At 53.2% G+C, this 25212-nt stretch overlaps 3 protein-coding genes across 16 annotated transcripts in view; 1 reads left to right on the top strand and 2 right to left on the bottom strand.

Annotated features, from left to right (window-relative positions):
• Positions 1–256: 256 nt before the first annotated feature.
• On the bottom strand, positions 257–14446 carry LOC105497621 (NADH:ubiquinone oxidoreductase subunit A13). Its single transcript, XM_011769213.3, is given in 6 exon segments — positions 257–449; positions 688–757; positions 1110–1181; positions 2208–2286; positions 13793–14093; positions 14095–14446. Coding segments are annotated over 6 exon segments (684 nt in total). The 5' UTR covers positions 14137–14446; the 3' UTR covers positions 257–329.
• Positions 14444–15907, top strand: LOC105497060 (testis specific serine kinase 6). Its single transcript, XM_011768187.3, has one exon. The coding sequence runs from the start codon at positions 14699–14701 to the stop codon at positions 15518–15520; it is 822 nt and encodes a 273-aa protein (XP_011766489.2). The 5' UTR covers positions 14444–14698; the 3' UTR covers positions 15521–15907.
• Positions 15908–21047: 5140 nt separating this feature from the next.
• LOC105498758 (GATA zinc finger domain containing 2A) overlaps positions 21048–25212 on the bottom strand; it is a 127079-nt gene continuing 122914 nt past the window's right edge. For all 14 annotated transcript variants that reach the window (XM_011771362.3, XM_011710389.3, XM_011711051.3 and 11 more), the window contains one exon: positions 21048–24658. In XM_011771362.3, coding sequence (XP_011769664.1) covers positions 24528–24658 — 131 coding nt within the window. In that variant the 3' untranslated portion in view covers positions 21048–24527. The remainder of the gene's footprint in view (positions 24659–25212) is intronic.

Here is a 25212-nt window from a genome sequence, read left to right as displayed (position 1 = left end):
CAAAGCTGACCCAGGGGCCCCCAGCCTGGAGGGGTGAGCGGGCTGCTGACAGGCAGGGTTTCAACAGGGAGGCAGGAGAGTCCGGGCATATCCGAGGCAGAGAGGAGGCTGGTGGTGGATCCAGGGGCAGCCCCTAGGTGTGTTTTGAGGCCACCCTGTATCGCATCTGTTCCGTCCCCATGCTACATGTGAGCTGGTGGTGCCTAGCTGGGCCCTCTCCTCCTTCTCTCCCCCAGTCCCCAGGAAAACAGGCAGGCCAGGTCTGCAGAGCATTTATTCCATCCCAGTGGGGGAGGGGCAGGGATCCAGGTGGCCGGAGGGCACAGGGCCTAGGTATACCACATGAAGCCGTAGTTGGCATGGATAGCCTCCTCCGTGGTGCGCAGCCCATACAGCTCCCTGATCAAGGGGGGCACCCAGCGGGTTGTGTGGAACACAGACTCTCCCACCTGTGGGGACAGTGGGGTATGGGTAGAGGCACAGCCACCCACATACAGCCTGCTGGGACCCATCCCCCAGGACCAGTGGCCCCTATGCATGGCCAGGCGCTACAGCCTTCCCTCCTGGGACCCAGCACCCACCACCGCCTTGGTCCTGGGGTTTCTATAGAAAGCTGTGAGAGCTCCCCAACCCCAGGCCCTGTCTCTGCCGTGGCTGGCACCCCTGCCCTCCTAGCCGGGGACCCACCTTCCAGTCGGGCACGTCCTTCATGATGATGGCCTCCTCCTCCAGGTTCTCCCGAAGAATCTGCAAGGTCCTGTGGGGATGGGGCCGATGGTGGGGGTGGGGCCTCAGTGCCCTGAGAGGCCCCTGCCTAGGGCCCCTGGTGGCACCCCTTCAAGCCTCCCTCCGACCCTGTCTCCCTTTCCCCCGGCAAACTCCTAGCTTTTCTCCTGCCCCAGCCCCAGTGCTGCCTCCTCCTCCAGGAAGCCTTCCGGTTCACCCCCTTGGGTCTCCACTAAGTCTCCACGCCTCTCTGAGGATGCAGCTGACGGCACATGGCAATGGCCCCCATGGGCATTCTGGCCACCTTCGGGGATGCAGGTCAGGCCCTGCAGCCTGGGGCCTTCAGGCCAGTGACCTCCCGATCTTGGCCCCAGCAGTGCTACCTCCGGTCAGTTTCTGCCTGGAACAGTGGCATCAGCGCGATGCGGGCCTCGAAGTCCTCGATCTGTAGGCGCCTGTGAAAGCCCGAAACCCACACTCAGGTCAGACCAGGCTGGGTCAGGGGAGCATAGGCAGCACCAGCCTCAGGGGTCAGAGTGCTGCTGGGGGAAGAGGCAGGGAATGGGGAGCTGGGGGAATAGCTGGGGGGGGCGGGGCGGGAGGCAGGCAGCGAGCAGGGTGAGGGTCGTGGGCAGAGCCCACCAGGAGCCTGAGAGGAGGGCGTGTGCAGGTAGCTGCACGAGTGACTGCCCACAAGACTGCTGGCTTTCTACTTTCTTTGCAATTAAAAACTTTTTTATCCTAAAAATAACTCTGCCTGATGATCGCGATGAAGGAGGGGGTGACTTCATCACAGGGTTCTGGGCCTCACAAAACCACGTACCCTGTCTCTCAAAATAATCACAGTGTGTGAGGTTGGGGCAGGCGGGGCCACAATCCTTTCTTCTCCCTGCTTTCTGGCAGCTTCCAAGTTCCCTGCAATGACCCCCATCTTCCAGCCCTGCCTGGCCTGTGTCGGGTGGAGGGGGGTGTGGGGAAGCAGCGCCCAGCCTGTGACACAGGGAGAGGGGGGCGCCTGGCCCTAGTTCATCTGGCCCTGTGTGGCCACTGCCTGGTGTGGTCTGGTTTGAGCCTGGTCACCTCTGACAAAATTCTGCTTAGAAGGCCCAAGGCAGGCCCCCCACTCATATCCTGTCGCTAACCTGGATCCGTGGGTCCCAGCCCTCCTCACTAGACACATGTTTTTGCACGGGGCGGGGGGACAGGGTTTCGCTCTATTCCCCAGGCTGGTCTTGAACTCCTGGGCTCAAGCAATGCTCCAACCTTGGCCTCCCAAAGTGCTGGGATTACAGGCATGGAGACATCTGGAGGACAGAGCCTAGAAATGGAAGTGCTGGATCTGCACTTTTTGGGGCCTGAGACTGCACGCCCAAGTTCAAGGGGCCAGTTCACCCCTTGCCAGCACAGGCAACAGCAGAATGCTACAGGATCCTGACAACTGGCCAGGACGACTTTCAGACAACGCCCACCGGGGGCCTTACCTGCGCTCACGGTTCCACTTCATTATGCTCCAGTGCCCGTACAGCAGGGTTCCAATGCCTATGGCCAGCATGCTGTAGCCTGTGGAGAGAGGCGCTGCTCAGCGGGCCAGCCCCCACTCAGACACCCTCCTCCACAGCTCCCAGCGGCTGTTGTGGCTGTTCCAGGCGCTGCCCACTCTGCAGTCAAGGGACAACGGCAGCTTTTTTTCTCAGGAGTGAGGCTGCCTGGACTGTGACACCTCTGCCCCCGTGCCAGGGGTTTTCTGAAAGGTACACGCTGGGCATCGACCTCAGGAGGCCTGAAGATCTAGATGGTGGTTGCTGGGGGGCTCCGGCTCCATCATCTTCTAGAAGGCTGTTTGGACCGTGGGCAGCAGGCTGGCCCCCAAGTAGGAGGGTGACTCTGACAGTGTCCATGGTGGCTCCCGGCCACCTGGGCCACAGTTCCGCGTGCTGCCCTGCAGGGGGGGCTGCACACAGCTGCCAGGGACAGGCAGTGCCTTGCGGGGGCTGCCCAGCCACCCCCTGGGCCCTAGGGGTGGCCGTGCTACCTCTTGGCTCTGCAGGGTCAAGCCCCCTGCCCTGCACCCCAGGGAGGACAGAGGCTATCATGAATATTTACTGAGCACCAGTGCGGCCTTGCTCTAATCCTGACTGACAGGCTGGGGGCCCACTGGGGTCTTCAGGGAGGCCTGGGTTGCCTGGGGTCTGGCTCCCAGGCTCACCCTGCACCCTCCAGATCCTTCCAGCCCCAGTCTCTTCTCTGGAGAGGCTTCACGCTTGCGGGGACGAATGACAAGATCAGGCAGGCCGGGCTCCAGTCAACACTCAGGAAACAACCAGCAGGTGGAAGGCAAGGCCATCTCCACGCCTCCAGGACACCGGGCCCTGCTCTACGCCTGCTCGGGCTACTCTGCGCCTGTCCTGTACTTCTGCTTTCAGCTCTGCTCCAGCATGGAGCTTGTGAGCTACCTCTGCTAGACCCAGAGACAAGTGAGAAACTGGCTCAAGTTTGCACCTGGTTATTTAACCTGTTAGAAGCCTAAGTCAGGGGTAAGACATTTCCATGCTACAGGTAATGAGGGTGTGCTGGGTCCGGGCTCAGAGGCACGTCTCTCGAGAGGCCCGGGATGCTCAGGGCCAGCTCCCAGCTCTCAGTCTCCTGTCCAGCACATGGGAGGTTTCATCAGCTGCCTTGTTCTTTTTTGTTTTCTTTGTTTTGGTTTTTAGTTTTGAGACAAGGTCTCACTCTGTCACCCAGGCTGGAGTGCAGGGGCGCGATCATGGCTCAATGCGGCCTCCAACTCCTGGGCTCAAGTGAGTTGGAGTACCCTCCCGAGTAACTGGGACCCCAGGTGTGTGCCACCATGTTCAGCTAACTAATTTTTTTAGAGATGGGGTCTCGCTATGTTGCCTAGGCTGGCAATATCTCGTTCTTTTCTTTTTTAAAAATTTATTTATTTTTGAGATGGAGTCTCACTCTGTCACCCAGGCTGGAGTGCAGTGGCATGATCTTGGCTCACTGCAACCTCTGCCTCTTGGGTTCAAGCGATTCTTCCGCCTCAGCCTCCTGAATAGCTGGGACTACAGGCGCCCGCCACTATGCCTGGCTAATTTTTGTATTTTTAGTAGAGACGGGGTTTCACCATATTGGCCAGGCTGGTCTCGAACTCCTGACCTCTCGTGATCCATCTGCCTTGGCCTCCCCAAGTGCTGTGATTACAGGCGTGAGCCACTGTACTGGGCATATCTTGTTCTTTTCTTTTTTTTTTTTTTTTTTTTTTTGAGATGGAGTCTCGCTCTGTCGCCCAGGCTGGAGTGCAGTGGCGCAGTCTCGGCTCACTGCAACCTCCGCCTCCCGGGTTCACATCATTCTCCTGCCTCAGCCTCCCGAGTAGCTGGGACTACAGGCGCCCGCCACCTCGCCCGGCTAATTTTTTGTATATTTAGTAGAGAAGGGGTTTCACCGTGTTAGCCAGGATGGTCTCGATCTCCTGACCTCATGATCCGCCAGCCTTGGCCTCCCAAAGTGCTGGGATTACAGGCGTGAGCCGCCGCGCCCGGCCATCTCGTTCTTTTCAACGGCTACAGAGAACCCAGGGGACAGACCTGGGCTGCCCTAAGCCTTCTGGTGCAGAAAATGGACCCTTGGGGAGAACCTGCACCCTCACACCTGCGCACTCAAATGCAGGTCCATCTGCAAGATAAATTCCAAAAAAGAAATAAATTCCAAAACTTATCCCGCAGCTGTGTGTACAAGACAGTGTGGCACTGGCATAGCACAGAGATGTATGAGATGACAGAAACAATGCAGGGCCTCTTGTATTTGCATGCAGCCTGTGCAGGGCTCTTCCTCCTCACTGACCACAGAGGGGTCAAGGCCCCAGGCCTCAGAGTCTATGTCTCAGGAACTGCTAGTCTGGTGGGGAACATGGTGAAGGGCATGCACAAAAGGGTGTGCAGACCATTCTTTTTCTTTTTGGTTTTGGAGACCGGGCCTCTCTCTGTTGTCCAGGCTGGAGTGCAGTGGTGGGATCAAATTTTTTCACCTGGGTGCAGCAGCTCACGCTTGTAATCCCAGCATTTTGGGAGGCTGAGGCGAGAGGACTGCTTGACTAGGAGTTTGCGACTAGCCTGTGAAACATAGTGAAACATTTATAAAATACATATTTTATTTTATTTTTTGAGACAAAGTCTCGCTCTGTAGCCCAGGCTAGAGTGCAGTGGTGCGATCTCAGCTCTCTGCAACCTCCGCCTCCCAAGTTCAAGTGATTCTCCTGCCTCAGCCTCCTGAACAGCTGGAATTACAGATGCGCACCACCGTGCCCAGCTAAATTTTTATATTTTTTAGTAGAGACGGGGTTTTACCATGTTGGCCAGGCTGGTCTTGAACTCCCGACCTCACGTAATCCACCTGCCTTGGCCTCCCAAAGTGCTAGGATTACAGGTTTGAGCCACCATGTCTGGCCCAAAATACATATTTTTAAATTAGCTAGATGTGGTGGCACATATCTGTGGTCCCACCTACTTTGGTAGCTGAGGCGGGAGTATCACTTAAGCCCAAGAAGTCAAGGCTGCAGTAGGCTGAGATGGCACCACTGTACTCCAGCCTAGGTGACAGAGAAAACTCTGTCTCAAAAAACAAAAAAAGAAAAAAGGAAAAACATATATTTTTTCATAGAAACAGGGTCTTGCTATGTTGCCCAGGCTGGTCTTGAACTCCTGGCCTCAAGCAATCCTCCCATCTCAGCCTCCCAGAGTGTTGGAACTACCAGTATGAGCCACTGCACCCGGCCTTGGCCATTCTTAGAGAAGACCAAAATAAATAAAAACACATCCTGTGTTCAAGAATCGGAGCACTTAGCACTGTGCAGATGGCAACGCTGTCCAAACTGATACAGATTCGAAATGCAATCCCCATCAGAATGCCAACCATTTCTTTTCCTGTTGCAGAAACTGACAAGCAGGTTGGGAAATTCATATGGAAATGCAAGGGACCAGAATAGCCAAAACAATTTTGAAAAAGAACAAAGTTGGAAGACTCACACTATATACTATTTCAAAACTTATCCCACAGCTGTGTGTACAAGACAGTGTGGCACTGGCATAGGACAGAGATGTTCATCAATGGAACAGAACTGAGAGTCCAGAAATAAACCCTCACATTTATGGTCAATTGATTTTGGACAAAGGTGCCAAGATAATTCAATGGGGGAGAAAACAGTCTTTTCAACAAATGGGATAACCAGACGGCCACATGCTAAAGAATGAGGATGCACTCCTTCCTTATCCCATCCACAAAAATTAACTCAAAAGGATCAAAGAACTAAGCGTAAGAGCTAAAACTATATACTCTTAGAAGAAAATGTAAAAGTCAGTCTCTGTGACCTCAAACTAGGTTTCTTTTTTTTTTTTTTTTTTTTTGAGACAGAGTCTTGCTCTGTCCCCCTGGCTGGAGTGCAGTGGTGTGATCTCGGCTCACTGCAAGCTCCGCCTCCCGGGTTCCTGCCATTCTCCTGCCTCAGCCTCCCAAGTAGCTGGGACTACAGGCACCTGCCACCGCGCCTGGCTAATTTTTTGTATTTTTAGTAGAGATGGGGTTTCACCGTGGTCTCAATCTCCTGACCTTGTGATCCGCCCGCCTCGGCCTCCCAAAGTGCTGGAATTACAGGCGTGAGCCACCGTGCCCGGCCTCAAACTAGGTTTCTTAGACATGACACCAGAAGCACAAGTGACAAAAGGAAAAATACATAAATTGGACTTCATTGAAATTATTATTATTATTATTTATTATTTATTTTTTTTTGAGAGGGAGTCTCGCGCTATCGCCCAGGCTGGAGTGCAGTGGCCGGATCTCAGTTCACTGCAAGCTCCGCCTCCTGGGTTCACGCCATTCTCCTGCCTCAGCCTCCCTACAGGCGCCCGCCACCTCGCCGGGCTATTTTTTTGTATTTTTTTAGTAGAGACAGGGTTTCACTGTGTTAGCCAGGATGGTCTCGATCTCCTGACCTCGTGATCCGCCCGTCTCGGCCTCCCAAAGTGCTGGGATTACAGGCTTGAGCCACTGCGCCCGGCCTGAAATTATTATTATACATATATTTTTGAGACGGAGTCTCACTCTGTTGTCCAGGCTGGAGTGCAGTGGCGTGATCTCAGCTCCCTGCAACCTCTGCCTCCTGGGTTCAAATGATTGTTCTGCCTCAGCCTCCCAAGTAGCTGGGACTACAGGCGCAAGCCACCACCCCCGGCTAATTTTTGTATTTTTAGTAGAGACGGGGTTTTGCCACATTGGCCAGGCTGGTCTCAAACTCCTGACCTCAAGTGATCTGCCTGCCTCAGCCTCCCAAAGTGCTGGGATTACCGGCGTGAGCCACCGTGCCCGGCCCAGACTTCAATGAAATTAAAAACTTTTGTGCTGTAAATGAAACTGTCAATTAGCTGAGAAGACAACATATAGACACATACTCTTACAACTCAATAATTCCATAATTTAAAAAACCCTACTAAGCCGGGCGTTAGCCAGGCACGGTGGCAGGTGCCTGTAGAAAACAAAACAAAACAAAACAAACCCTATTAAAAATATATAAAGGATTTGAAAAGACATTTCTCCAAGACAGACATACAAATGGCCAATAAACACATGCAAAGGTGGTGGTTCACTCCTAGAATCTCAGCACTTTGGAGGCCGAGGCGGGAGGACAGCTTGAGCCCAGGAGTTTGACACCAGCCTGGGCAACATTGAGACCCCATCTCTTGAAAAAAATAATAAAAAATAAAAATAATAAAACACATGAAAAGATGTTCGACATCATCAGCCAGCAGTGAAATGCAAATCAACGATCAATGCCCAGAAAACTGAGCAAAAAAACCCCAAAAAGAATTTCTTTTTTTTTTTTTTTTTTTTGAGACGGAGTCTCGCTGTGTCTCCCAGGCTGGAGTGCAGTGGCGTGATCTCGGCTCACTGCAAGCTCCGCCTCCCGGGTTCACGCCATTCTCCCACCTCAGCCTCCCAAGTAGCTGAGACTACAGGCGCCCGCCACCACGCCCGGCTAGTTTTTTGTATTTTTAGTAGAGACGGGGTTTCACCATGTTAGCCAGGATAGTCTCGATCTCCTGACCTCGTGATCTACCCGCCTCGGCCTCCCAAAGTGCTGGGATTACAGGCTTGAGCCACCGCGCCCGGCCCCCAAAAAGAATTTCTAAAAAACTCCACCATAATGAAATACAGTTTCACATGCACTAGGACGGTGGCTATGATCAAAAAAATGGAAAATAATCAGTGTTGTTGAGATGTGGAGAAATTGGGACTCTCATACATTGCAGGTGGAAACACAAAATGGTGTAGTCAATTTGGAAAACAATTCGGCAGTTCCTCAAAATGTTAAACACGAAGTTACCATAAGATCCAGTGGTTTGTCTCTTAAGGGAAAGTTCACATGGGAGAAATGAAAATCTATAGCCATATAAACACCTGTACAGCGTAAATCCTCATGGCAGCAGTACTCACATTATTCACAGCAGCTGAAGAGTAGGCAGACGACCCAAGTGCCCATCAAAAAACAAATGAAAACACAACACCTGGTGCATCCACACAATGGGTATTAATTAGCCAGAGACAAAAGGCCACACAGTCTATGGCTCCATTGATATGAAATGCCCAGAACAGGCAAATCCAGAGAGAAAGGAAGCAGATTAGTGTTTGCCAGGGGTGGGATGATTGCTAATAGGGAAGACAGGGTTTCTTTTGGGTGATGAAAGTGGTCTAAATTCTGATCATGGCAATGGCCACACAACTCTGTGAATATACTAAAAAATCAATATACTGGGCACACTTCATTATTATTATTATTATCATTGAGATGAAGTCTCGCTCTGTTGCCCAGGCTGGAGTGCAGAGGCAAGATCTTGGCTCACTGCAACCTCCACCTCCCAGATTCAAGCAATTTTCCTGCCTCACCCTCCCAAGTAGCTGGGATTACAGGTGTGCACCACCACGCCCGACTAACTTTTGTATTTTTAGTAGAGACAGGGTTTTGCCATGTTGGCCAGGTTGGTCTCCAACTCCTGAGCTCAGGTCCTCAAAGGGCTGAGATTACAGGCGTGAGCCACCACTCCCAGCCATTACATTGGACAGACTTTAAATGGGTGAGTTGTATGGTATGGTATGGGAACCTCAATAAATATATTAAAGACACAAGATGAAAAGGAAAGGGCTGCCTGCTAGGCTCAGGAGGGAGTGGGGACAGGAGAACTGGGTGTGGGAGATAGTGGAGGAGGTGGGATGGAAGACATTTCAGGAGCGACATGGATTAAAAGGGGACTGAACCAGCCGGGCGCTGTGGCTCACGCCTGTAATCCCAGCACTTTGGGAGGCTGAGGCAGGCGGATCATGAGGTCAGGAAATTGAGACCATCCTGGCTAACACTGTGAAAACCCGTCTCTACTAAAACATACAAAAAATGAGCCGGGCGTAGTGGCGGGCACCTATAGTCCCAGCTACTCGGGAGGCTGAGGCAGGAGAATGGCGTAAACCCAGGAGGCGGAGCTTGCAGTGAGCCGAGATCGTGCCACTGCACTCCAGCCTGGGTGACAGAGACAGACTCTGTCTCAAAAATAATAATAATAAGTAACAAAAAGCGGCCTGAGCCAGCCCATCATGTCCTGGGATGCTGGCAGTGAGTGAATGGCTGACCCAGGCAGACAGAGGGGAGTGGGTGCCAGGCTTGGGGTCACCAGGCCTTGGACAGGAGCAGAGAAGGTAGGTCTGGTGGGAGGGCCACTGTGGAACATAGCTCAGGAGAGGCAGGGGAGGAGGACAGAGGAGGGAGACGAGGAGGGGCCTGCGTACTAGCTCTTTTTCTGCAGAGCAGACTTCTTCTCAGAGAGGTCCTCCTGGCACATCCTGGCTTAAGTGGGCCCAGGTTATCCCAGGTCTCACCAACAACTAGAAATCCTGGCATGATGTGTTGCATCTCTTCAGCTCAGCTGTGAGGGCTTGGGGCAGGGCCCTGCACGATGTGCTCACTCAACAATGAAAGCAGGGCCATAAACAAAGAGCACACCAGCACAGGGGATCCTCCTCACTCCTCTGATGGGAAAGGCTGGGGTGGGGGTGTATGTGCTGTAACAAAAGTCCACACCATGAGGAGACACAACCCCAGGCAGTGGTATTCAGGGCAGTGTCTGGCACAGGGGGGTCACTGCTCTGTGGTGAACTGGGAGAGGACCAGGGTATTTATACAAAAATGAGATGCTGGAAGTGGGGAACTCAGGGAGCCTCCAGGGCTGGGGTCTTTCTGTGGCCTGGTCTGGCTGCAGGTCACACAGGTGCACATTTGGAAAGAAATCTTGTGCTGCACACCTGAAGGGGTGGGGTAGCCAGGGTTACACCTGAGAAGAAGGAGACTCAGCCAGGCGCAATGGCTCATGCCTGTAATACCAGCACTTTGGGGGGCTGAGGCAGGGGGAGCACCTGAGGTCAAGAGTTTGAGACCAGGCTGGGCGCGGTGGCTCACGCCTGTAATCCCAGCACTTTGGGAGGCCGAGACGGGCGGATCACGAGGTCAGGAGATCAAGACCATCCTGGCTAACACAGTGAAACCCCGTCTCTACTAAAAAAAAAAAAAAAATACAAAAAACTAGCCGGGCGAGGTGGCGGGCGCCTGTAGTCCCAGCTATTCGGGAGGCTGAGGCGGGAGAATGGCGTAAACCCGGGAGGCGGAGCTTGCAGTGAGCTGAGATCCGGCCACTGCACTCCAGCCTGGGCGACAGAGCGAGACTCCGTCTCAAAAAAAAAAAAAAGAGTTTGAGACCAGCCTGGCCTACATGGCGAAACCCTGTCTCTACTAAAAATACAAAAAAAAAAAAAAAAAAAAATTAGGCCAGGCCCAGTGGCTCACACCTGTAATCTCAGCACTTCAGGAGACCAAGGCAGGCAGATCACCTGAGATCTGGAGTTCGAGGCCAGCCTGACCAACATGGAGAAACCCCATCTCTACTAAAAATACAAAAAATTAGCCGGGCATGGTGGCACATGCCTGTAATCCCAGTTACTCGGGAGGCTGAGACAGAAGAATCGCTTAAACCCAAAAGGCGGAGGCTGTGGTAAGCCGAGATTGCACAACTGCACTCTAGCCTGGGCAATAAGAGCAAAACTCCATCTCAAAAAAAAAAAAAAAAAAAAAAAGTAGCCAGGCGTGGTGGCGTACACCTGTAATCCCAGCTACTAGGGAGGCCGAGGGAGGAGAATCGCTTGAACCTGGGAGGCAGAGGTTGCAGTGAGCTGAGATCGTGCCACTGCACTCCAGCCTGAGCAACAGAGCAAGACTTGGTCTAAAAAAAAAACACACAAAACAAACAAACAAACAAAAAACAAAAAACACCAGGCGTGGTGGGTCATGCCTGCAAAATGAGCACTTTGGGAGGCCAAGGTGGGTGGATCACCTGAGGTCAGGAGTTCGAGACCAGCCTGACCAATATGGTGAAACCCCGTTTCTACTAAAAATACAAAAATTAGTCGGGTGTAGTAGCGTCCAACTGTAGTCCCAGCTACTCAGGAGGCTGAGAAAGGAGAATTGCTTGAACCCAGGAGGTGGAGGTTGCAGTGAGCCAAGATCAGGCCACTGCACTCTAGCCTGGGGGACAGAATGAGACTGTCTCAAAAAAATAAAAATAAAAAAAGAAGAGAAAAGAAAAAAGAAAAATGAGGAAACCCAGAATGCATTATATTCCTCCAATGTGTTCTGGGACAGAACTAATGGGCCGGATCTAGCCTGAAGCCTATTTTTGTTTTTTTTAAATTTTTGGTAGAGGTGGGGGTCTCACTATGTTGCCCCGGCTGGTCGCAAACTCCTGGGCTCAAGTCATCCTCTGGCCTCAACCTCCCAAAGTGTGGGGATTATAGGCATGAGACACCTGGCTCAGAGGCCGTCTGTTTTTGTATAGCCCCCAGGCTAAGAACACTTTCCGTTTGTAAATGGTTGTCTCAGTAACTGAAACTTTCTGGCCAGCCAAATCCAGAATACTTGTCATCTGTCCCTTTTATAGAAAAAGTCTGCCGGCCAGGCGCTGTGGCTCACGCCTGTAATCCCAGCACTTTGGGAGGCCGAGACGGGCGGATCACTAGGTCAGGAGATCGAGACCATCCTGGCTAACACGGTGAAACCCCGTCTCTACTAAAAAATACAAAAAAATAGCCGGGCGAGGTGGCGGGCGCCTGTAGTCCCAGCTACTCAGGAGGCTGAGACAGGAGAATGGCCCGAACCCGGGAGGCGGAGCTTGCAGTGAGCTGAGATCCGGCCACTGCACTCCAGCCTGGGCAACAGAGCGAGACTCCATCTCAAAAAAAAAAAAAGAAAAAGTCTGCCAATCTCAGTTCTTGGATACAAGAAAAACAAGAGGAGGCTGGCCACGGTGGCTCAAGCCTGTAATTCCAGCACTTTGGGAGGCTGAAGCTGGAGGATCACTTGAGCACAGGAGTTTGAGACCAGCCTGGTCAACATAGCTGCACCCTTGTCTCTACAAAAAGTAGAAATAAAAAATTAAAAACTGCCGGGAGCCATGGCTCACGCCTGTAATCCCAGCACTTTGGGAGGCCAAGGCGGGCGGATCACCAGGTCAGGAGATTGAGACCATCCTGGCTCACACGATGAAACCCCATCTCTACTAAAAATACAAAAAATTAGCCAGGCGTGGTGGCGGGCACCTGTAGTCCCAGTTACTTGGGAGGCTGAGGCATGAACCCGGGGGGCGGAGCTTGCAGTGAACCGAGATCACGCCACTGCACTCCAGCCTGGGCAACAGACCGAGACTCCATCTTATAAAAAAAACAAAAACAAAAAAAGACAAAAAAACAAGAAGCAGCTGGGGAGGGCTTTTCACCTCACATTGACTTTTCTACTATCTGAATTATTACATTTTTAATTACTATGTTCATTTTTTGTATGTGTTAAAATTGAGCCATAATGTGCATAACATGTAATTTAAATGTAAAGTTTAATTTGTTAAGAGACATGCATTCTGCTGAGCCCGGTGGCTCATGCCTATAGTCCCATAGGCATGAAAACTTTGGAAAGCTGAGGTGGGTGGATCACTTGAGCCCAGGAGTTCAAGACCAGCCTGCGCAAGATGGCAAGACCCCATCTCTACTGAAAATACAGAAAGCTGGGTGCAGGCTTATAATCCCAGCTGCTTGGGAGGCTGAGGTGGGAGGATGGCTTGAGCCCAGGAGGCAGAGGTTGCCAAGAGATCACTCCAGCCTGGGCAACAGAACCATACCCTGTCTTTAAAAAAAAAAAAAAAAAAAAAAAAAAAAGGAATGTATGTATTCACCCTTAAATTACGTTTAAAAGTTTGTATTTGTCCGTTAACCCTGGGGACTGAGTATGGGTGCCTTTCAAGTCTTTTTCATTTTTCTGTGTTGAGCCCCATAACAAAATTTAACGTGTTACTTAAAACATTTGAAAACTTTACGACGGGCATGGTGGCTCACGCCTGTAATCCTACCACTTTGGGAGGCCGAGGTGGGCCGATCATCTGAGGTTGGGAGTTGGAGACCACCCTGACCAACGGTCTGGGCAACAAGACCAAAACTCCGTCTCAAAAAAAAAATACATAAATGAAAACAATTTGAAAACTTTAAGAATACGGATTCCTGGGACACCATGGAGGCGGGGGCTGCCTGCAGGGAACCACTTTATAGAACATCTTGTAAATTCCCTCCAAGTTCCAGGTTGCGGCCTCAGCCTTGCCTTGGGGAGCCGTGGCCTCTTTTGGGCCTCAGTTTCCCCATCTGAGAAATCCAAGGGTGGCTGAGGGCCAGAGCGCAGACTATGCCTCAGTTTAACCCACTGTAAAATGTAAATAATTAGAGGGACCGATTTCCTGGGCTGTTACGAGAAGGAAGCGGAGCTGGGAAAGCGCTCAACAAACTGCAGCACTTGACGTTATTACAGAAGCTATGGAGGATTCTCGAGCTCAGCCTCCGGTCTCACCGCCAGGGAAACTGAGGCCCGCTTGTGTCCCCGGAACCCCGCCCCCGAGCCCCGAGTACCCACTCTGAGACCCCGGCCCAGAGTGATACTGACCCGACAGTCCTCGACGCGGCAAGTTTCGTTTGTAGTCGATGGGCCCATAGCCCCCCGGCGGGGGCATGTCCTGCTTCACCTTCGGCATCTCCATGCTGGCAGTATTCCACACTTCCGGTCCCAGGCGGAAGTGACATACTGCCACCGCCATGATGAGTGTGGCGGAAGCACTCGAGTTGGCCCGCCGCAGCCCTGGAAAGCCTCGGACACTAGTGTAACTACGCGACAGCGCAGGAAAGCTCCGGCGGCGGACCCTGGGTCGGAATACGCTGCCAGGCTGTAGCTGAGGAGTCTTTATTCCCTCTTTCTCCCAGACAGGGTGTGAATTGCCTTGGTTCTTGCATTAAAGGCCCTCGCGTTCGCCTTGCCTCTGGGGTGTTGCGCAGGCCAGTCAGAAACTCCGAGCGCCCGAGGGAGCCAGGGGCCCCAGTTAAGGCCCCTTTTCCCGTTTTCGCTCCGTCTAGGGACTCTACGGGAAGCCCAGGGCTCCACGTAGTCACGGGCTGGGTACGTGATGTTGGGGAGCAGCTGCTGCTCGAATTCGGACTCACCCCAATCCCCGGAACGGATGCTGCTCCCTGGTGGTGGTGGGTATCCCTTGCTAGTGGCCTCTCATCGGAAACTGACCATTCAAGGTGATTATGAGTCACAAAGCAGGGAGGCTAGGGTGGCCCCGGGGCGGGGTCCTGGACCCCCACCCTAAGGCGGAGTGACGCCCGTGGTCACTTCACAAGGCAAAAATTGTTACGGGGCAGTAAAAGGCGCAACAGCGGCCAATGCCTGGCAGTGGGCACATGGGGGTGCGGGGGTGTAGGTGCCAAGCGCCATGGCTTAGACCCGAGATTGGAGTCCGGCCGCCCCCCGACAGCAGCCGCCTCCTGCTCCCCGTGCGCCCCAGGCGCCACCATGTCGGGAGACAAACTTCTGAGCGAACTCGGTTATAAGCTGGGCCGCACAATTGGAGAGGGCAGCTACTCCAAGGTGAAGGTGGCCACATCCAAGAAGTACAAGGGTACCGTGGCCATCAAGGTGGTGGACCGGCGGCGAGCGCCCCCGGACTTCGTCAACAAGTTCCTGCCGCGAGAGCTGTCCATCCTGCGGGGCGTGCGACACCCGCACATCGTGCACGTCTTCGAGTTCATCGAGGTGTGCAACGGGAAACTGTACATCGTGATGGAAGCGGCTGCCACCGACCTGCTGCAAGCCGTGCAGCGCAACGGGCGCATCCCCGGAGTGCAGGCGCGCGACCTCTTCGCGCAGATCGCCGGCGCCGTGCGCTACCTGCACGATCACCACCTGGTGCACCGCGACCTCAAGTGCGAAAACGTGCTGCTGAGCCCGGACGAGCGCCGCGTCAAGCTCACCGACTTCGGGTTCGGCCGCCAGGCCCATGGCTACCCAGACCTGAGCACCACCTACTGCGGCTCAGCCGCCTACGCGTCACCCGAGGTGCTCCTGGGCATCCCCTACGACCCCAAGAAGTATGATGTGTGGAGCATGGGCGTCGTGCTCTACGTCATGGTCACCGGGTGCATGCCCTTCGACGACTCGGACATTGCCGGCCTGCCCCGGCGCCAGAAGCGCGGCGTGCTCTACCCCGAAGGCCTCGAGCTCTCCGAGCGCTGCAAGGCCCTGATCGCCGAGCTGCTGCAGTTCAGCCCGTCCGCCAGGCCCTCGGCGGGCCAGGTAGCGCGCAACTGCTGGCTGCGCACCGGGGACTCTGGCTAGAACCCGGGGTTCCAGCCATTCCTGCCCCCGAGGGCACTGGGCCAGCGCGGCGCACGCGCAAGAGGCGAGCTTAGCGGGAACATGCGAAGCTGCCGCGTGCTACTGCGCATGCGCCTTCTCCCTGCCGCTTCCCTCCCTTCCTTCCCACGTGGAAGTCGGCAGTTGCCCCTGTTCGGAATCCACGTCCTCCGCCATCCCGAGAGCTGGAGGCGCATGCGCATCCGTGATTTCCCAGACCAGGCCCCGAAAGAGGCGAGACCAGAGGGGACGGAAGCATTGCGCCTGCGCGGAACAAGCTCAGCCTCTGCGCGGAGGGCGTACCTTCCCAACCAACGATGGGTGCCGGGTTCCCGGTTGGAACCTGCAATAAACTCGCTGTTCCTCGCACCTGGCTCTAACGGTGGCCCCATTTGCAGACCAGTGGAGAAGGGATCGCTCCGTCCGGGGAAGGCGGGCGCGGGTACCCTATTTTAGTCAGGCTTGTTGAGGTTATTGCTCCAAGACCCAAAAGGGAGTCGGGAGGATTCGAACCTGGACCTTTTGGGCTCCCCAGTATGGGCCAGCTCGAAGGAGCTCTGTTGTTCGTGGGTCGTGATGGTGCTGTGATGATGGGTGGGGAAGCAAGTGGACCCCAGCGCCTCCCCGTCCACATCTTTTAAGGATGGAACAGCCAGGGGTGGGGCGAGGGTCACCTGTCTCCACGTAAAGTAGGAGTTTATAGAAAAGGAAACTGAGGCCCACATGGATGTCACTTGCCAAAAGACACAGCCAAGGGCTGGGCACGGTGGCTTACGCCTGTGACCCCAACACTTTGCGAGTCCGAGGCAGGCAGATCACTTGAGTTCAGGAATTCGAAAACAGCCTGGGCATCACAGCTGATACCTTATCTCTTGTTTTTTTGTTTTGTTTTGTTTTGTTTTTTGAGACAGTCTCGCTCTGTCGCCCAGGCTGGAGTACAGTGGCACGATCTTGGCTCACTGCAACCTCCTCCTCCCGGGTTCAAGCGATTCTCTTACCTTAGCCTCCCAAGTAGCTGGGACTACAGGCACGTGCCCAAACACCCGGCTAATTTTTGTATTTTTAGTAGAGATGAGGTTTCACCATCTTGGCCAGACTAGTCTTGAACTCCTGACCTCCTGATCCACCTGCCTCGGCCTCTCAAAGTGTTGGGATTACAGGTCTGAGCCACTGCGCCCCCGACCCTGTCTCTAAAGAAAAAGAAAAAGAAAAAGTCCGGCGTGGTGGCTAACGCTTGTAATCCAAGGCGGGTGGATCACCTGAGGGCAGGAGTTCCAGACCAGCCTGGCCAACATAGTGAAACCTCATCTCTACTAAAACTACAAAAAAAAAAAAAAATAGCTGGGCATGGGGCAGGCACCTGTAATCTCAGCTACTCAGAGGCTAAGGCAGAAGAATCGCTTGAACCCGGGAGGTGGAGGTTGCAGTGAGCCGAGATCATGCCACTGCACTCCACCCTGGGCAACAAGAGCAAAACTCCGTCTCAAACAACAAACAAAAAAGACACAGCTGTGATTTTTTTTTTTTTTAAACAGGGTCTCTCTTTGTTGCCCAGGCTGGAGTGGCACAATCTTGGCTCACTGCAGCCTCTACCCGGTTCAAACAATTCTCGTGCCTCTGCCTCCTGAGTAGCTGAGACTACAGGCGCAGGCCACCACGCCTGGCTAGTTTTTTGTATTTTTAGTAGAGACAGGGTTTCACCATGTTGGCCAGGCTGGTCTCAAACTCCTGACCTCAAGTGATCCACCTGCCTCGACCTCCCCAAAGTGCTGGAATTACAGGCATGAGCCAGTGCACCCGGCTCACAGCTGTGATTTGAACCCAGATCTAGCAATAGTGAGGTTGCGGGGGTAGGGGAAGATCTCCCCTGCTGTGGGTCCTTTTCCTCTCAGGAAGAGGGGGTGAGGGGGGGAGTCAGGGCAGGGCTGGGCAGGATTCAGCTGGACTCACTAGCTCATTCCCTTCTCTGTTAATTCATGTAATCATGCATTTCTTGAGCACCTACTGTCTGCCAGGCCCCAGAGCTCATGGCGAAGAGACTTGGGCCCATCCCTGTCGGAAACAAGACAATTGAAAAGTCAAGTAAAAGAAAAGAATGACGTGGAAATAAAATACTTGTAAGTTGTGCTAAATGCCAGGTAGAGCTGGGAGGTGTTCAAGGAGGGACTCTGGGTGGGGTGTGGTGGCTCACTCCTGTAATTCCAGAACTTTGGGAAGCTGAGGTGGGCGAATCGCTTGAGCCCAGGAGTTAAAGACCAATCTGGGCGACACAGCAAGATGGCCATCTGTACAAAAAATTTAAAAATTAGCCGGGCATGGTGGCGTGTCTCAGCTACTTGGGTGAGGTGAGAGGATCGCTTGGGCCTGGGAGTTCAAGGCTGCAGTGAGCTATGATCATGCCACTGCACTCCAGCCTGGACCACAGAGTGAGACCCTGTCTCAGGAAAAAAAAAAAAAAGTAAAGGGACTCGGAAGCTAAGGGAAACAGTCCAGGTGTTCCCCAGGAAGAGGAGAGCTGGTGTGTTTGAGTAAGGCCAGTAAGCTTATTTGTCTGGGAGGGAGAGAGGGAGAGGAGATGGAGAGGTAAGGAGGAAATCGAAAGAGGACCCCACAGAGCCTGGGAGTGGCTCCCATTTAGGGTATATGGGGAAATGTATTAGGTCTATTAGGAAATCCTAATCCTGCCTACCTGCATATGAGCCCCACATAGCTGCTCCTCTGGTGGGTCTCCCCATGCCCAGCCCCTGCTCACTCAGTGTCAATGGCTTTCTGGTGCCCTAGGGATGCAGTGCCAGCTCTATCTTCATCCCTCCAAATAGGGTATGGTCCTGTCCCCTTCAGTTTTGCAGATGAGGAAACCGAGGCTAAAAGAGGGGCAGTGCCTAGCCTCCAGTTTTGGCTGGACCACATCAGAGTGGAGGTATAAAACCTAGCTCCTGAGGCCGGGCATGGTGGCTCATGCCTGTAATCCCAGCACTTTGGAAGGCGGATCACTTGAGGTCAGGAGTTCGAGTCCAGACTGGCTAACATAGTAAAACCCTATCTCTACTAAAAATACAAAATTTAGCTGGGCATGGGTGGCTTGCACCTGTAATCCTAGCTACTCGGGAGGCTGAGTCAGGAGAATCACTTGAACCTGGGAAGTGGAGGTTGCAGTGAGCCAAGATCCCACCAATGCACTCCAGCCTGGGCAACAGAGCAAGACTCTGCCTCAAAAAAGAAAAAGGAAAAGAAAAAGAAAAAGAAAAAGAAAAGAAAAGAGAAAGGAAAGAAAGGAAAGGAAAGAAAGGAAAGAAAGGAAAGGAAAGAAAGGAAAGGAAAGAAAGGAAAGGAAAGGAAAGAAAGGAAAGAAAAGAAAGGAAAGAAAGAAAAGAAAAAGAAAGAAAACCTAGCCCCCAGCCCCTCTGGTTTAGTCGAAGGGTGCCGCTCCTGATTGGGGCCATGCCTCAGACTCCCCACCTGGAAAATGGGGGCAAAACTCCATCCTTGGGGTAGTGGGCATGGCTTGGGAGTGGGCGTGGCTGGAGGACTGAGCCCAGGGCCTTCCCTAGGCTCCCACTGCATTTAGCTAAAACCCATGCCCTTGCCCCTGTCTTCCCACCCAGTCCCACCACACTGCCTTTTTTGTTCTTGATCTGCCATGCTGGCTCCTGTCTCTGAGGCTTTGCACACTCCTGGCACTTTTCCCCTCTTCAAGACTTGCCTAAAATGTCACCCCATGCCCTCTTCTCAAGGTGCTACAATATGTTTCTGTCTGGATAGTTCCTGCCACATCTCCAGGGCCCAGGGCATAGTGCATGCCCTCTACCAATGAATCTGTGGGAGCAGGGGCCAGGGTCTCTGCCTGCCATGTGGCTATAGACCCAAGGCTCAATTCAGAGAGGACGAGATGTTAGGGATGAGGCATCAGGGATGAGGGGAGTGTCCCATTTTCTCAGCTGGAGAAGCTATTTGAGACCATGACCCAGGATTGCTCCTTGGATCTGCCCCAACTGCACTGAGGAGCCTGTGCCCAATCCAGGGAAGCAGAGCCTCACGAGGGACCAAGAGCCAAGCCCAGGAGACAGCACCCCATAGGAATGTTTCTCAGGCCAAGTGAGAAATGCCTGTAGCAAGCCTGTGGCTCCAGCTACACAGTAGGCTGAGGTGGGAGGATCACCTGAGCCCCAGTTTGAGGCTGCAGTGAGCTATGATTGTGCTTTGCACTCTAGCCTGGGCAAGTGAGTGAGAGCCTATCTCAAAAATAAAAAATAATTTTTATAAGCCAGGTGCGGTGGCTCACGCCTGTAATGCCAGCACTTTGGGAGGCCAAGGCTGGTGGATCACTTCAGGAGTTTGAGACCAGCCTGGCCAACATGGTGAAACCCCATCTCCACTAAAAATACAAAAATTAGCTGGGCATGGTGGTGGCGGCACCTGTAATCCCAGCTACTCAGGAGACTGAGAACCTGGGAGGCGGAGGTTGCAATGAACCAAGATCATGCTACCGTACTCCAGCCTGGGGGACAGAACAAACCTGTCTCAAAAAAATCTATCATGGTCAGTACTGGGGTCTGGGACACTAGTCGTGTCACAGGTGGAGTGGGACAGGCTGGGGTTCAGTTTCTACCATGTCCTCTGCCAGCTCTGTGCCCATAAGACCAGGCACTTGGGAGCTGTGGGGAAGGTATCAGCTCCCAGGCCGGAGGCAGGGATGCTTCAACGACAAGAAACGGGGCCAGGTGTGGTGACGCACACCTGTAATCCCAGCACTTTGGGAGGCCAAGGTGAGAGGACTGCTTGAGTCCAGGACTTCAAGACCAGCCACGGGCAACATGGCAAAATTGTGTCTTTACAAAAAATATGAAAATTAGCTGGGCGTGGTGGTGCATGCCCATAGTCCCAGGTACTGAGGAGGCTGAGATGTGAGGATCACCTGAGCCTAGGAAGGTTGAGGCTGCAGTGAGTTGAGATCAAACCACTGCACTGCAGCCTGGGCAACAATGAGACCCTGCTGATGAGGCAAAGACGAGCAAATCCCACTGATATTTTTTTTTTTTTGAGACGGAGTCATGGTCTGTTACCCAGGCTATACTGCAGTGGTGCAATCTTGGCTCACTGCAACCTCTGCTTCCTGGGTTCATGTGATTCTCCTGCCTCAGCCTCCCAAGTAGCTGGGATTACAGGCACCCACCACCACATCTGGCCAATTTCTGTATTTTTAGTAGAGATGGGGGTTTCACCATGTTGGCCAGGCTGGTATCGAACTCCCGACCACAGGTGATCCACTCACCTCAGCCTCCCCAGTCCCCACTGATTCTCATTCCTCTTTCCCAGCCCATGGGGTAAGTTGGCCACAAAGCTCCAGAGGAGAGGGGCTGTGGGGACTCCATCAGGCCCCAGCAGCAGGTGCACCCCGCCCTTTGCTTCTCTTATTAACAAAGGGTCATCCTCCATCTCCCTCTAACCTGCCTTGGAAGCTAGGACGAAACGATACAGAGAAGCCAGGGCAGAAGGGACAAAAGAAAAGTTCAGTTGACACATCATCCATTTATTATCCTTCAGAGTCTAAAACTTCCTCGTGATACAACGTATAGCCACCCATTCCAGCCTGCTTACTGGAACTTCTATTCCCATCTGGTGGCAAACATTTCTTTTTACATTTGTTTTACTATCAAAGATTTAGAGTCACAATAAATACAAGTGACAGCCTCCACCCCCGAAGAGCCCCCCCCAATACCCTGCACTAGTGTAACCGTCTATTACACTTTAAGGATTATAAAATTGTTTGCTGTCCTTTTTTAAAAGCTCAGTCCAAGTTCTTTAGGTTAACGTCATCTGCAGCATAGCTCGGCATCAAAAACCCTATGGCAGAGCAGCAAGGATCATCCCTTCTGTGATGGCGACCCCTGCGATGAGAATATTTGTATAGAGAAGTCTTTCCCCTGCCTCTACATCCAATAGGAGAGTGGGAGCCACGGGGCCCAGTGGGGCTGCCACTGGGTCGCCCCATTCCCTCTGCCCTGAAGCTTTTGCTTCACCAAGGTCCGCGGAGTACAGGAAAGACCAGGAGCCACTAGCACTGTGGGCTGTTCCACCCTGAGAAGGGCTCCTACAGACCTCATCAGAGAGATGGTTCTTGATGTCACCGTAGAGTTCCTGGGATGAGGTCAAGACGGCCATAGCTGTGGGAGGCTCCAAGGGCACTTGGCCATTCCAAACCCTACCCCCCACCTCCACTACAACAGGCGAGGTGTGAACTCTGAGATCTCCCCAGCCCTGTCTACAGGGCAGCCGACAGAAGGAAGTTTCCAGGTGCTGTTGGAGGTTCATGTCACAGATAACAGGGGATAGTTACAATCAGTTGGGCTGGGGGCTCCCACATTCTGACGGCTTGCAGGAACCTGATCCTGGTAGGGCTCTCAAGAGAGACCAGGACCAGGCACTGGCCGGTTTTGAGGGTGTGCTTTGCTGCAGGTAGAACACCCTAAACATCAATCAATAGCTATCCTGATGAATCCAAACCCCACACCCAGAGAGGTACTTAATAATGCCTTCACCTGGAACATCATAAACGTCATCATACAACAACCCGCTTGGGGCTTATCATAGAGGTTATGCTGCAAGGAACTGAAAGGAAATAATGGGCTAGAGTGCTCGAGACAGCAGAAATGAAGCAAAGATTAAGGCATCTCACACTTTTGCCCCCTGAAATTATTAAAAAAAAAAAAACTATATCACAGTATGTACGTTGTCCCTGATGGAATACTCCCTGGGGACCTGGGGCTGACCCTCTCCCTTTCAAGGGGCAGCAGTCCATAAGGACGGGTTGACAGTCATCAGCCCTGAAAGGACAGCTGGGCCAGGTTGGGAGAGGTCAGGAGCTGGAGCTGGGGCTGGGGGCCGGCGGGTGCGGCTCGGATCTGGCCCCCTGGTCAGACCCAGCTGACCCACGCTGCAGCACGCAGAGGTGACTTTGGCCTGGATGCCTGATCCCCAGCCACTGCATAGAACTGAGGTTGGTTCGCCGGGCAGGGCTTTCAGTGGGAAGAAGCCAGCCTGGGTGCTCCTTCCGGGAGGAGCTGGAAGATCTGGCCCCCGTCATGGAACAGAGAGGGCTAACAGCTCAGGGTCGTAGGAGACAGGTATTTATTTGCCAGGCACACAGAAAAATGCGAGGAATAGAAATGCTTGCATACTCTTGATTTTTTTTTTTTTTTTTTTGGTGTAAAAAACACACCCTCCCCTCCCACCCCAAAAAACATCAAATTCCTTCCTTTTCCCCAAATCCCTGGATCTTGGAATGAAAGCCACCCTTCCCCACCCTGCCCTCACCTTCTTCAGCCCATCCAAGTTACGCACAAAAAAACAAAAATCAGTGAGAAATTTGGGGGTTTGCACAACAAAAAACTAGGTAATATTTTCCAAAACTAGGTCTTCTATGGTGTATCAAAAAAGTTTCCTACAGACTGAGGATATTCACACGACAGGAGCCTGGGGGTTAAATGAGCCTTTATTAGAACGTTGTAGCAGTTGTGTTTGAAGGCGGCGGCCCTACAAAAAAAAATTTAAATTAAATCCCCTAACTGCATGGGTAGAAAAACCAGGGCTGGAGCTCAATTGAGACCGGTGGAACCCAGTCCTCACGGAGACACACGCATGTAAGTGGGCACAGGACGCCCTCGCAACAGCAAGAAGCCGGCCCAGTGTGAAGGAGACACAGAACGGCTTCTGCCTTTCCTCATGGAACCAGTTTTTAAAGAGTGGGACGGGAAAGAAACAAAAATGAAACTAAAAGCAGACCTGATCCTTTTAAAACATTTTTGTAGACTCTAAAGGGAGTTACAAAAAGAAAAAAAAAAAAAAAAAAAAAGTCTGAAAGCAAATCCTGACAGCAACCCCGAGGTTTAAGGACAGGTTCTAAACTAGACCCAAACGGAAAACCTGAAGTCTGTGCGCAGCGGCTGGCCGCACACCTGGACGGCGCCTCCCGACCTCCACACACCTGTGCACGTTCACCTGCTAGGAACAAGGCCAGGGTGGCTTAAGATTGCGTCCATCGAAATGAATAGAAAAAAGGAAAGAATTTAATAAAATAAACCACAACAGAAAAACCCCGCAACAGTCCCCACTCCAGCTTCCTGCTCGGGGCTGCTGCCGACCGGATCCTCTCCTCCTCCCTTCACCGGCAGCTTCTGGAATCCCTGCTTCTCTGGCTGGGTCTGTTCCTCGGTTTGTTCTTCTGCTAAGTCTGGGAGGTCCGGGGGCGGGGGTCTCCAGAACAAGCAGCAGTGGAGGCGTTCAGCTGAAGCGAGGGCTGCCTCTGTCATCCTGCATCTGTCCATCAGTTACCGGGGCGGGCCGGCCGTCCCTGCCAGGGGCTGTGGCACCATAAGCCGCCCACCCTCCAGGGCACAGGGCCAGTGGGACGACGCAGCGCACAACAGGGACCCCAGGGTCTGCACGGTTTACTTTTAACTCCATCATTATGAGGTGATTAAAAAAAAATCTTTCAACTTATAGATCGCCATGGGAAGGCAGTCAAAGATCGGGAGCCTAAGACGGGGAAAAGCAAAAACAAAACGAAATGCCCCGCTCGGTTCAGAAGCCCCGGGCGCTGGCCTTGCCCATGCGCGTCACAGTGTCCAGGGTGAGCCGCCCGTGTGCCGGCAGGGGCCGAACAAGGGGGCCGGGAGCAGAACCAACCCCCAAGGTCCACTTTTCTGCTGGTGTCGGGCAAACTAAAGGCAAAGAGAGAAAGGAAGAAAGCCCACGGAAAAGGTTCCCCAGCGATGATCCTTGTCCGCCTATGAGGCGACACCAGCCCCCCAGCCCTGATGAAACTTTGTAGCCAAGAATTGAGGTCTCGCCTCTGCAGCACGGCCGGTGCTTGCTCTTGGGACGGGCACGGTGTCTTCCCGAGCCAGCGGAGGGTGGTACAGTGGGTCCTTCTAGACTGGGGGCCAGGTGGGGGAGGAGGAAGCCCGTCTTCCACGGGGCCTGGCTCACACTATTTCCACGTGGCTGACTGGGGGATGGAGCGGGGTGGGATCATGTCCAGGAGGTACTCTCGCTGGCGGTCCACGGCCGAGGAGCTCTTGTGCACCGCTAGGCTTGGGCTGACAAACGCAAGGGTCCCGCCTGCAACAGAACAGAGCAACCAGCCGAGAAGGCCCTCGTCAGGAGGACTCCTGGGAGGAACCCAGTCACGGGTGCCTAGACCCCAGCCCCAAAACACACTAAGGACCCAGGAGCCCTTGCCAAGCTGCCCACACTACTAACTCAATCAACGTTTCAAATCCCAGGCCCCAGAGCTAAAGAGTATTTAGGCAGCAACTCAATGGCCCTGACATTTCCAGGTTCTGCCAAAGTAATCCCAAGTGCAGGGCAATCATCAGAGGGTCAGCAGCCACCTGTGTTTACAGAAATGAAGGCACTGACCGCAGTGCTGCTTAGAACAGTGGAAAACCATAAACAAATTTGTGCAACAGGATAATAATACAGGATGGAATACTATGCAGCCATGAAAAACTATCTTAGCCGGGCGCAGAGGCTCAGCCTGGAATCCCAGCACTTTGAGAGGCTGGGGTGGGAAGATCGCTTGAGGCCAGGAGACCAGCCTGGGCAACACAGCGAGGCCCCATCTCTAAAAAAATATCAGCTGGACATGGTGGCACATCCCTGCAGTCCCAGCT

The sequence above is a fragment of the Macaca nemestrina genome, chromosome 20 (assembly GCF_043159975.1).
Source record: "Macaca nemestrina isolate mMacNem1 chromosome 20, mMacNem.hap1, whole genome shotgun sequence".
Classification (NCBI taxonomy): Eukaryota; Metazoa; Chordata; class Mammalia; order Primates; family Cercopithecidae; genus Macaca; species Macaca nemestrina.
Note: the sequence above shows the minus strand (reverse complement) of the source record. Positions and strands in the feature narration are given on the sequence as shown.